We start from the raw sequence: 13943 nt of genomic DNA on the forward strand, positions 1-13943 counted from the left end.
GACACACTTCCTCCAGCAAAGTCACACCTACCAAACCTACCCCAAAGCACCACCAACTAGGGACCAGTTATTCAAATGCCTGAGCCTATGGGAGACACCTCATTCAAGTCACCACAGTATCAACAGGTTCCATAAATTCAGATGATGGTGTTAGACAGCCATTAATAAACAGATTGAGTGTCCATGGGACATTATGTCAGTTTCTCGGACAGACTCACGGCCTGTCTTTCTAAAGTTGAGGGTCATATGCTAAAATACCACATTTGACTGAAAAAAAAAACATGATTAATGCATCATTTCCTTATTTTTTAGGATTATAATTTAAGATCAATCTTAAGGATTAATGAACCTTCAAAATCATCTGACAATTTTTGGGGGGTAATGAGTTTGGAAATGAATGAATGGTGAAATGCTATTGAGAAGATAAAATTACCACCAACAGCATCAACTATTTTGAATTCATGTACTTGAAAATCATGTGCAGTTGTAAACCAATTAGTTTTTTCTATAGCAAACACACATTTGAAATAATAATAATAACGCTACTGTGAGCTGATTAGATAAGTGTTTTATGGTTATTAGTTATTTTCTTCTTGAACATCATTCCTATTTACTTAATACTGATTAGCTATGGTTCCCACCTACAGAAAACCAGATGATGCATTTTAAAGGGAGTCTGAGCAGGAATAGGCTAAGTAATGCATCAACTTGTTCTACAAACGATTGGGAGCAGACTTTTATTCACGTTCTTCCTACCAATGCCATAAATCTCTCAGGCCTCCTGAAGGACCAGATACTCAGCGAAAGCCTTTTACAAGGTCTATTCCACAGCCTGCAGTTTTAGACATAAAAATGAGGATCAGAGAAGAACACTTGTTAAGGTTGAAACCATAGAGCAGCTTTATCACTGCGTCCAGAGACATTCCTCTTTTTTTTTTTTTGGTTTTTCGAGACAGGGTTTCTCTGTGCAGCTTTGCGCCTTTCCTGGAGCTCACTTGGTAGCCCAGGCTGGCCTCGAACTCACAGAGATCCACCTGGCTCTGCCTCCCGAGTGCTGGGATTAAAGGCGTGCGCCACCAACGCCCGGCCGACATTCCTCATTTTTACGCTGGGATTACATTAGCTCTCTCCCCTGACATTATCAAAAGCACTGCATAAATACTGGGGACAAATGAGGCTGACTCCAATCTTGCAACTGTGTCATATTTCCAAAAGGAAAAAGAAAAACAGGATCTATGCTTTTTTTTTTTTTTTTTTTTTTTTTTTTTTTTTTTTGAAAGGGGACCTTGTAAGTGACAGTGGTCCCTTCTTTGCTACTTTCTGGGCTCTCCTCTGTACACACGTTGCAGAGTTCATTGATTCACAGGGAACTGAAGGTGGGAGGCATTAAGAAAGGTCCCCCGAAGTGGGGGTCAGTGAATAAGAGCCAGGGAGTTGGCAGTTGCATGCTTTAACTTTGCTTTCCATTTTGATTCTCACTTGAGAAATGTCCACAACCTTCGGATTTTACTCTTTAAATCAAAGTATCCAGGAATCTAGATGATGATGGCAGTCTATCGCATTTCCTGGAAAGTAATGTACCAGGCATGTGTCATTTATGCATGTAATTCATACCATTGCAAAGTAGAGTGGCTGACCTTAGAGCAGTTGGGGGTCAAGTAGACTCCAGCAATTTCTTCACACAGTCAAAAAAATTTAAATGAACTTTAATTTAATTCCATGAAGATGAATACACCAAAAGATGATTATATGTGAGAACTATCTCCATACAAATTTATACTTGACACCAAGCATGTCAAATAAATTTATATCTGATATCAAATATATGATAGCTGATCAATGACTTCATGTAGGTTATGTTTCAACTGGACAAAAATAAGGCTCTGACAAGCTTCCTGCCTGGAGGCACAAATCACTTTAGTGATACGTTTTCATCAAAACCGCCAACTACAATCACAGGCGTGAGGAATCTTCCAACCTCATAAAAAAAGTTACAGATGTCAGGGAGTCCTCTCTGCTGGGTAACTTCTGATTTGGTGATTTACAGTGAATAAAGGGATAACTCATGACTTTTTACTCTAAGAACCAACTCTAAATTTATGACATTTCTCACAGTTAATCTATGTGATTTGTGTGTGAAGACAGCCGTGGATGCATCTAACTAAAAGTTACAGTTAGCAAGTCTGAGAAAGGGCTTCATTCAAGCCCCTGGAAGTTTAGAAGGGAGGGGGTAAGTTTTTTTTTTTTTTTTTTTTTTTTTTTTTTAAATAAAGTACGGCACAGTGTTAAACATATTATGTTCAAGAAAATAATAATGTCTCAACAGTGGCATGTCTGATTATTTAAATTCACATGAAAGGACACAGTGACCAAGTACTGTATTTACTGTTAGTTTCTTCCTCATTTTTCTGCATACTTCTTTTGAGAGCGAACATCCTCAGGAATATTTAACACATCACTTAAATTTTAAATTATTTCCATCCTAAAGTGCCTTTTTAAAGCTCAGGTTATAAGCTTTATTATTTCTCGTTTGCATGTCTTGGTATTTTTCATCTGCTCCCAGAGTTTTCACAGATAAGGCATCCCAGCAGCAGGCCTAACTGGAAATAAATGAACTCACAGTCATATTCCTTACTGCTTTTTGTATTTTCGTTAGCTGCCAGGATGTTCTATACATGGCCACTGATAACCAGGTTAGTGTGTTTACCTCACTGAACAGTGAATAAATCATTGCTGATTTAACTAATTCAGCCTCTGAATATAAGACTCAATGCATGAATGTGCTCTCTCTCTCTCTCTCTCTCTCTCTCTCTCTCTCTCTCTCTCTCTCTCTCTCTCACACACACACACACACACACACACACACATCTTGTGGAATTTATGGACAGAGTTTAGCAGCATGCTGATATAACATGGTTAATTTTAAGTGAGTTTGTTTATGTTTTGTCCTCCACATTGGCGTGAAGAGGTTTCTGTGTATACTTATACATCTGAAAAATATCAGAAGAAAATAGTATTTACAGGATGGAAAATTGACCAGCCAGATGAATAAGATGTTTTGTTGTAAAATTTAAGTACTTCAGTTGAAGGGTTCATGAAAACCGTGCTTGTTTTCTTAACTCTTCGTCATCAAGCATAATGTTGACCTACCAAGGGAACAATTTCCTTCCGCATTCTCAGGAAACCATTCTACCTCACCTTAACCACAGATAAAGGTATCTGAGGAGTAACCAGGCAAGGTCTTAAAAAGATAAATCCCAAGAACGGAATGAACCCGTGAGAGTTGAACGCTTTACTGTGCATGGGCACAGCACACATCCATCCTGAGGACATGACAAAAAAAGGAAAAGAAAAAATAGTGAATAAAGCTTGAAAACATAAAGAAGACTGACGCCTATGGACTTAGCTTCAGGTAAAGCATAAATAAAACTAGTACAGAAAACTCATTACTTCTGGGGTTATTTCCACTGCGGTAGGTGGAGCGACTCTTTTATATGCAAAAATGGGGGGGGGGCTGAAAATGCCTTTGAAATTACCAGAATAGTTCAGATCTTGGGTTTCCTTTCAAGTCAGAAACTAGGATAGATAAAATGAGTCAGAGGCATGGGTTTGGCTTTAAAAGAACAAGATTCAAAAGCCTGTGCGAAAGGCATTCTGAAAGCAATTTTGAGTTGGCTGAGCCTGTCATGGCCATGGACAGGGAAGATTAACATGAGGGAGTTGCATGTGTATGAGGGAGTTGCTGGAGGCCACATGACAGGATCATTTAAACTTTAAATTTTCAGGGGAAAAACTCAGATTTTCCTCCTGCCTCCTCTCTGTGTTTTTCCCCCTCATGCTGCTGTTCCTCCTCCTGAAGGAGGCTGAGTGCAGGCTCAGGATTTACGGATAACGACCTGCTCAAGGGGGTAGTTGAGGTGTGTGGGATTTCCAATCATATGTGACCCTATACCCCGTTTACTCGCAAACCCCAAATGTCACTGCCATAGTCAATGTTCTATTGCTGTGAAGAGACACCATGACCAAGGCAACTTATAAAGAAGAGCACTTAATTCGGGGCTTGCTTACAGTTTCAGAGTTAGTCCATGGTCATCATGCATGGGAAGAGCACAACTACCTCAACAAAAACGTAACAAGCTGACTAATACATACAATGCAGTAAAACTGTAATTGAATATAACCATGACTAATGTATTCCAGGAAATCATCAAAGAGGAAGTAAAATGAAATATAGAAGAGAAATTACCAACAGTATGAAGAGCGACTGCAGTAAGAAACTAATAGAAGTAAAACTCAAGGGATACCAGCATGCGTTATATGTACAAAACTAAAGATAAGACTAAACTGTCCTGCAAACAAATGCTTCCAGCAAGCACATGAAGAGACAGAAAATACGAGAGAGTATAAACAGTAAGAACAGAGGGCTGTCCATAGCTCGGCAGGCAATGGCACTGGCCACCAAGTCTGGTGGCCTGTGTTTGAACCCTGAGACCCACTGTGGAAGGAGACAGCTGAGTCATGAACGGTTTCTTTGACCTTCACAAGTATGTCGTGGACTGTGGGTCCATACCACACATACATTATATCATTACCATCATCATCGTCATCATCATCACCATCATCACCACCATCACCATCATCATCACCATCATCATCACCATCATCATCACCATCATCATCACCATCATCATCATCACCATCATCATCATCATCACCATCATCATCACCATCATCATCACCATCATCATCATCATCATCATCACCATCACCATCACCATCACCATCACCATCATCATCATCATCATCATCACCATCATCATCACCATCATCATCATCATCACCATCACCATCATCATCACCATCATCATCACCATCATCATCACCATCATCATCACCATCATCATCATCATCATCATCACCATCACCATCACCATCACCATCATCATCATCGTCACCGTCATCGTCATCATCATCATCATCACCATCATCATCATCATCACCATCATCATCACCATCATCATCACCATCATCATCACCATCATCATCACCATCATCATCTTACAGTGAAATTGCTCAGCAGATAAAAGCACTGCACAGGCCTGGAAATCTGACTTCTATCCCCTGAGCTCACATAAAGGTAGGAGGGGAGAACCAACTCTTCAAAGTTGTCCTCTGCCTCAGCATGTGCATGGCTACACACTCATGAGTCTGAGGGTGTGGTGTGCACATGAGTCCTACGTACACACACACACACACACACACACACACACACACACACACACACAAGCACACAAGGGCCAAAAAGAGTAGAAACAGAAAGATCAAAATTTAGCCAGCAGAAAAAAGAAGGAGAAGAAGTCAGTGAAAAAAAACATTTCAGGAGTCATTGAGCAATAGCCTGGCCTGGTGGAGAATGTCTGCAGTCCTAACTTATAGATGCCAATGGAGGAGGACCACGAGTTAGACTGAGATTCTGTCTCAAAATAAATAAGTAAATAAATATCATGTTAGAAAAATAAAAATGACTGGATTCATGAAACTAATGGTGACTGTTGTACATTACATACATTAAGAATGATAAATTTCACCGGGCGGTGGTGGCGCACGCCTTTAATCCCAGCACTTGGGAGGCAGAGCCAGGTGGATCTCTGTGAGTTCGAGGCCATCCTGGGCTACCAAGTGAGTTCCAGGAGAGGCACAAAGCTACACAGAGAAACCCTGTCTCGAAAAACCAAAAAAAAAAAGAATGATAAATTTCAAAGTTGGAGAATATTTGAGCCCTACAATGAAATATGGGAAACTAGTTTTAATGAAATAAAAGGAAAATACACTAAGCAAGAAGATAGATAGAAGGGGAGAACCCTCCAAAGCCGCCTGTGTGTGTTTGAGTGCCCCAGTCATCCGCTGCCCTGTGAAATGTGAGCTCTTCATTCCTAGGTCTTTGCCTTCAGATAGAACCACGCTACTGACTTTCCTGGTCTGTGCTTACATATGTGTTACATTTGTGAATAGTAACATGTAACATGATTCTTAACATAACAGGATTATGATTCTCATCTGTCTATGCCCAACTTCCACTACTTGGTTAAACCATATGAAGTTGCACAATTTTTTATTTTTGTCAAAATGGTTAAAAATCAGCAATTGGATTTAGTTTAGATCAATAGAAAGGGGAAATGGGAACAACCATGGCATGAGGAGCTACTGTGACAACTTGAAGGAGCATTCTGGAATAAACCAGCTTGGACTCTGTCCTTTCAAGATTCCCAGAAAACCACAGACGCTTATAGATTTGAGTTCCGATGGCTATTTGAAGGTCAAAAGAAGCAAGTTTAAGGACTAGGGCCATCAATCTGCTTCCGTAGAATGTGAGCTACATCTGGGACTACAGAATACCTACATCTATTACTAGGTCAGTGAGTTTTCATTACCATATTTAAATGAACAATTAAAGTGTCCTCCTCACTGGAACACTTGCCAGAGTTCAGAGTGTAATTAATATAAGGCAAATTCAGAAAAAGAAATCATCCAATCACTTTTGAACCTCATGGCACTGTGCATTCATCTAGTTCTTCCCATTTTTTCCTGCAAGCACTCTGAACAATGATTTTCTGGATAATCAAAGTTTCCTTAAATTCTATCCAATGTGTTCTCAGAAAACTTACTTTGAACCAAGTTAACCTGGGCTACATCTTTTTTTAAACTTTCTTTTTATTTATTCTTTGTGTCTTTTACATCATGCCTCCTGATCCCACCCATCTCCCTCCCCCATCAAAATAAACAAAATAAAATTTAAGAGAAAAAAGGAGGAAAAAAAGCAAGAATGGGGAAATTTCGTCATGGAAGCTGCAGTGTGATACAGTGAGCCACACAGTAAACCCCTTTAGCCATACATTTTTGCATGCAGGCATTCATGGCAAAGAATCATTGGTCTGGTTCGAGGCCCCCGGTCTCTGCTATACCCTTATGCTGGGGCCTCACTGGGACTCTTTCTGGACATCCTGTTGCTGCCCTGTGTCATGGAGATCCTGTAGCCCTGGGTCTGAGGGACTGGCCACCTTACCCTGTGCTCTAGCAAATCACAGATGGGGTGAATGTTGGGAAGGGCCAACAAATAACCCTGGTTCTGGGCATGGGTGTTGCAGGGTTGATCAGCCCACCACTTTACCCTGTCTTCTCCACCACCAAGGTGGGATCTCCAGCACTGCCTGGTGATGTGAATGTCACTCTGTATGCTGTGAATGTGTTGCTCTGATTGGTTGGTAAATAAAATGCTGATTGGCCAGTAGCTGGGCAGGAAGCGTAGGCGGGATAAGCAGATAAGGAGGATTCTGATAAGGGGGAGATGGCAGCCTACCGTCCAGGGCCCACAGGTAAAGCCATAGAACATGTGGCAACATAGAGATGAACAGAAATGGGCTGAGTTTAAATGTAAGAGCTAGTCAGTGGTAGGCCTGAGCTAATGGCCAAGCAGTTATAAATAATATTAAGCCTCTGTGTGATTATTTTATAAGCAGGCCACGGGACTGCGGGGCCCAGGCAGGACCAGAGAAACTTCTAGCTACGGCCTTTTGGGAGGTATTAGTGAGCTCTTCCTGCAAACGCCCTCATTATCTTTGATAGCAATGCTTGCAATATTGGGCACGCTTGAGGGCTTTTCTTCTCACCCGACAGATACACGTCAGTATCAAGCTTACTAAAGAGGAAGCAGAATGTGTATAGACAAAATTATATTTTCATTTGTTACATTGACTATATAGTCACTGACTATATATATATATTCTTAAATGGAAAGTCAGGAAAAACAGAGAACAGGTAAGAACTAGCTGGTTAATAGGTCAAAGAACTGAACTAAAATGATGGGTTGAGGAGAGAAAAAAATAGGATGTGGCCTTCATGATCCGTAGTGAATTAAGCTGTTTCCAGCTTATTTTTGAACTTGCACATATTAAATAAAGATCTCGGCTTGCAGCAATAAAAAATGCAATCTTTGTTCAAAGGGATTTGATAGCCATAAAGGTCGGAGAATGGCAGCCCAACCCATTTTACTTATCTTCAGCGAACTGTATGAAAAAGCAGCTTCAGTCGATTTTTACCTTGATAGTGAAGCGTTTCTTCTTTGGTGGGCTCCACACAGTTCCGGTTGAATGAATGAACGCACGTAAAGGCCTTAAGGAGGTCACCAGCACATAGGCTTTAAGAATCACAGAGAGCTCTTCTGCCCTGAAGACTGTTTCATGTGGAGCAAGGACTGTAGTCTGATTCCTTAAAAAAAAAAAAAAAAAAAAAGTAAAGTAAAATAACATGGTACTACATTTAGAATTGAGTATGCCATGTGAATGACCTAAAGCTTGGTAATTCCTCGCCTTGGAGCCCAGCCTCCTGTGGATTTCCTGAAACAATTGCAGCTGTGGATTATTCTCTCACCACCAGGGGGTGCCCCGGCACAGAGATACGCGATCAAATGGGTAGCATTCTCTGCACTGGAAGACCGAATTAAAGGATTTCCCCCTAAAGGAAAACAGTACTTACAATAAGGTTTAAAGATTTCTGAAAATTAAATTAGTCACACTGCCTGTGACGTCAGATTCATGAGACTGTGACTCCAGAAGTGAATACATGAATCTGGGTGAGAAGCCCGCCCCACCCCCTCAACCTCCCTGCTTACTTTGGTGATTTCTCTTCTGTTTGTGCAAAGACAGTGAATTGTTTGACAGCAGACAGCCCATCAAGAATATTCTAGAATACTTCCCCAATTACCTCACATCTACCTGACAAACACCCCATCACTCCTGATAATTAATGGCCAACTTAAAGGCCAGATGTGAAGAGATCAACAAATAATACTAGTTTCTTGTTTTGTGATGAAACAAATACACTTCCATCATAAACTGTACCAAAATAGTGATTATTTGCTTTTCTGTACCATGTCTAAATGTCAAGTATCTAAGTGCAATTGATAATATGTAGCTTGTGCTTCTGACAACTGTGGAGGTAAAAATATAATGCAGAAGCTGCAATATGATTTCTCAATAAGTGCTATTAAATGTTGAAACATTATCTAGTAATCATATAATTAAATGAGGCACACTCAGCTATGTCTTGGGTGACATAACTAAAATGTGTTTTCCCCTGTGATTTACATACATTCTAAAATCCTTTACCTGGAACGTGTAGAATCCAGGAGGAAAAGACCATTGGGAGGAGGGGGGAGACAGAGCTGAAGGAGGGAAGGTAGTAGAATGTAGGTGAGATGAAGAGGAAGGGGGGATATGTGGAGGGAGGTTTCAATGGGGAGAGGTATGGGAGGGAAGGGCAGAAGAGGAGGCCGGGAGAGGGAGAACTAACCGAAGGATGTTCAGAAAATCCATCTGGAAACCTACTTCATAAACATCACATATATGTACTTTTTCCACATAAGAAAACCAGAGTTTCATGAGAAGCACCCTAAGCCACAGATAGTGCTCCTCCCAGCAGCTACAGATGGCAAAATAAAAAGCCCAGTGCAGCTGGGATGCTTCCCCTAGAGTTCTTGGTCAGGAGTGTCTCAGAGATCTCCCAAATGATACAGGCTATTGCTATTGCTCTTGGTTGCCCACCAGAACCTGAGGGTAAGACTCTATTGCCAAATCCACCACACACTTTGGTCACAGGACATGGAAAAATCAAGTTGGCACTGACCTCCCTACTGGCCAGCTTTTGTAGTACAGGACAGTACTACATGTAGGTTCCTGGGGCAAGGGGAAGTCATCGAGAGTCCGACCCAATTGTGAACCTTGTGAACTACAATAATAACGTGGATGGCAAAATATGCCACAGTTATAATGGTGGTATAACTGTTATGGAGTAAGCAAGCATTTTTGCTTGAACTTATGGCATGTTCCACAGGAGGAAATGGGTGTTTGGTATTGTAAATCTGGCTAAGACTCTGCCTGGAGCACTCTTAGACTCCATGGTTAAACCTACTAATATTTTGTTAAATGGACATATTATCAAACTGCTTTCTAAAACCCTATTCCTGTATCTATAGACAAGTGCAGCTCTCAGTCCTCATCAGAGAAGTTTCTTTCTACAACAGACAGTGGTTAATGCAGAAACTCACAACTTACTGAAGTGCAGAAGAGAAGTGTCAATGGAGTGCTCAGCTATAAGCAGAACATCTGTAGCCCCCACCCCATGGAAGAGGGGCAGAAGGACTATAAGAACCAGAGGTCAGGGAGGACCTGACTGAAACTACTTCATTCATGAATTCACAGCAGCTGTGTTTGCCTTCACTAGATCTGCACAAGATCAAGCCACTCAATGGTTGAAGATGAAGCAGGGAGGGTCTGACAGCCCCATCCCTGACTGAGGAGCTGATGGTAGTTGATGGCTTATGGGGGAATCAGATTCCTTTAAGAATGTGGTCCCTGATAGGTTGGTTAAGCTCCAGTGGCCCATCCAGCTCCATACCCATAACTATGTAGGTAGCAGAGATTTGACTTGGTGGTTATTTAAAGAAGAAGAAAAAGGAGGGGGAGGACGAGGAGGAGGAGGAGGAGGAGGAGGAGAAGAAGAGAGGAAAGCGGTATAAAGTTGGGGAGGTGGTTGATGGATCTGAGAGGAGTCAGGAGGAAGAGAAGGGAGAGAATAAGATAAAAATTCTTTGTACAAAATTCTCAAAGAATTAATAGAAATATTGTATTAAAAACATCATTCCCTGAAAATACCTTGGACAATGTGATACCCTTTCTTAGATAGCAGGAGTCATAAAAATTTAATAGCTAAGAAAAATCCATTCAGCCATACTCAAAGACTAAAGCAATGTCATGTGGGTATAAAATAGAAGTTAAATTTTTATAGTTTTACATCATCAAGGTTCTAAATTCAATTTACATTAAAATAACTTACTAGCTAAGAGTCCAATTTACCTAAATGTTTATTCTACAGCAGCAGAAATTTGAATTAGTCTGGGAGAAAGTCAATGATGACATTCCTCTTTAATACACCATAACTGAATTTTCTTGTGAATGGGGCTTAGCAATTCATTAATTGGCAACCTCCCCCTTCTGCCCCATCCCAACACCCACGCTCTCAGATCTGATTTCCAGTTTTTTTTCTTGCTTCCTACAATATATGCTGGATAGAATATTCAACATGTTCATCTTACAACTGTTCGCGTTTCCAGTCCCATGGTTCCCACACATGTGGCTTGGCTCCTTTTGAGAGGTGACTGGAAGTACTCAGCTGTGACTGCGTCCCCTGATCCAGGCACACAGAGGGACTCACTGGAAGTCGCAATTCTGAAAAGAGTCACAAGCAAAACACAATCATTGTTTCTGGTTCCTCCTGGAATTGCTTCCAAATTAGATCATGCTGTGTCAAAAGGAGAGGGTCCCATCCCTCCATTCTGAAGCCAGACTAGATCTATGAAGTAAGAAATGCATGATCAGGAGATGGGAACGTGAGGGATCATGTTGGGAGATAGATGGAGGGTGAGAGCACTGAAAGAGAGGACTGGAAAGGCAGCGGGCATTTTGGGGTTAGGTAGAAACCTGATCCAAGGGAATCTCCCAGGAATCTACAAGGATGACCCCAGCTAAAACTCCTAGCATTAGTGGATATGTAGCCTGAACTGGCCACCTGCTGTGACCAGGTAAGATTTCCAGTTGAGAGATTGGGACACGAACCCAGCCATAACCTTTGACCTACAGTCTGTCCTTCCTGTCAGATGTTCTGGGGTAAGGGTGGTGCAGAGATTCTGAGAGTGGTCAACCAATGACTGGTCCAGCCTGAGACCCATGCCATGAGAGTAAGCCCATCACTGACACTGCCTGGAGTGCCAGGACCCAGAGGTGAGATGGCCCGGAGACCTAGGATAGAACCAAACATGACTGGAGAAAAAAATGTCAATGTAATGATGCCTAACAATGTTCTGCTATACTCATAGATTTGGGCCTACCCAATTGTCACCAGTGTTCATCCAGTAACTGATAGCAACAGATACAGAGACCCATAGCCAAACATTAGGCTGAGCCCAGGGAATTCTGCTGAAGAAAGGGAGGAAGGATTGTAGGAGCCAGAGGGGTCAAGGATATTATAAGAAAACCCTCAGAATCAACTAAGCTGGTTCATAGGAGCTCACAGAGACTGAACCAACAACCAAGGAACCTACATGGGACCAACATAGTCCCTCTACATATATGTGACAGTTGTGTAGCTTGATCTACTTGTGAGACTCCTAACAGTGGGAGCAGGGGCTGTCCCTAATGCTTTGGCTGGCTTTGGGGAACCTATTCCTCATACTGGGTTGCCTTGCCCAGCCTTAATACAAGGGGAGGTGGTTAGTCCTATCACAATTTGATATGCCATGTTTTGTTGATATCCATGGGAGGCCTGCCCCTTTCTGACACTCATTTCATGAGAGTGAGCCCGTTCTTGCCACTGCCTAGAGTGCCAGGACCCAGAGGCTGGATGGCCCACAGACCTAGGATAGAATGAAGGAGGGGTGGATTGGGAGAGGGAATGGGAGGAAAGAAGGGAGGGGAAATTGAGATTGGGATGTAAAATAAATAAATAATCTAATCAACAACAACAAAAAAAAAAAGAAGAAGAAGAATGCATGGTCGGAGAGGTTTTTGTTTTGGAGTCTTTTTTTTTTTTTTTTTTAACCACAGACCAGGAAAACAACTGTAATAATTGGTTCTCAATTTTATTGCTCAGAAAGGAAGGTAGATTCCATATTTCTAACCATCTAACTCCAAGCTGACCTCCATCCACACTGCTAAGGGATGCTCTGACACTAATGGAAAGGTAGCTGTATGAGCTGTTTGTGGAGTGAATAGCACTCAGAAAACAAGTGGATTTCCTGACAACGTATTGCTTCATATACTTAAGTTGGTTATGCCTCATGATCTTGAAAACTTCACAAGGGTCCTAAACTATTTCAGAAAGGTTTTAGTTACACAAATGAAGAACAGCAACAATGTCTTACTTCAGAACAGTTGTACCAAAATGTTTAAAAAGAGAAAATATTGGATAAACTTAGTAAGAATTCCTGGAAGTTACAGAAAGCTACAAGATATATATTTTTAAAAAAGGCTTCTTCCATCAAAAGTGACATCAACTGTTAAAATCCACAGAAGCACAGGAGGTCAGAAGCATTTTATTTATTCTAAAACATAAATGAATACAACTGAGATTAATACCAGTGTTCCTATACTAATGTATATACTTAGGTATTTGTTTTTTAACTTATACAGCAGAGATATCATAATGGCCTATGCCTGGTTTATTTCTCAATTTTATATAGAATTACTCATGCACACTTCTCAGTGGCTTATAGTATTCCTTTAAATAATATATATGATTAATTAGGATATTCTTCTCTACTGTGCACTTATTGTTGAAATATTTTTCCTTTGCTATTTTAACAACATTGTGATGAACATTCTCATACAACTATTTTGGTGCACCTGTATAAGCTTATCCAAATTCTTCTAGGTATGCAAAATTACCAACTTAATGAATAAATGCATCTTAAATTTGTTAGGCATTATCAAATTGCTTTTTAAAACACTTATCCTAAATTCCACTCTATCCAAGAGTGTAGGGGAGTTGTTGTTTTACTCCCAGGTCACAATGCTTGATTTTTAAGTCAAATACTTTATCCAGCTCTCAAAATGGAATAAAGCCTTTATATTGCTTTTCCTTTTGTGCACATTCCATCAATACTAACATAGTCTAATTTAAAACATTTCACTCTTAAATAAAAGTCATAGAAGTGGAGCTGTTTGATGTATTCCCATGTCTCATTATTTAGCACAGTGTGACTTGGTAAAAAAGTCCTGATAACCTATTAGTAAGGCTTCCCTAGTAATGAAGTTCCATGTGTTATAACAATGGAATTGGAATTATTCAAATTGCTTTGGTTTTGAAGTTGACAAATGATATGCCATAGAAGA

At 40.7% G+C, this 13943-nt stretch overlaps 1 protein-coding gene across 3 annotated transcripts in view; it reads right to left on the bottom strand.

Moving 5' to 3' along the window:
• Nucleotides 1-13943, bottom strand: part of Cped1 (cadherin like and PC-esterase domain containing 1) — a 273161-nt gene that overhangs the window by 156915 nt on the left and 102303 nt on the right. For all 3 annotated transcript variants that reach the window (XM_028873006.2, XM_028873005.2, XM_028873007.2), the window contains 2 exons: nt 11150-11282; nt 8097-8265 (listed from right to left, as the gene is read on the bottom strand). In XM_028873006.2, coding sequence (XP_028728839.1) covers nt 8097-8265; nt 11150-11282 — 302 coding nt within the window. The remainder of the gene's footprint in view (nt 1-8096; nt 8266-11149; nt 11283-13943) is intronic.

Source organism: Peromyscus leucopus, chromosome 3 (assembly GCF_004664715.2).
Source record: "Peromyscus leucopus breed LL Stock chromosome 3, UCI_PerLeu_2.1, whole genome shotgun sequence".
Classification (NCBI taxonomy): domain Eukaryota; kingdom Metazoa; phylum Chordata; class Mammalia; order Rodentia; family Cricetidae; genus Peromyscus; species Peromyscus leucopus.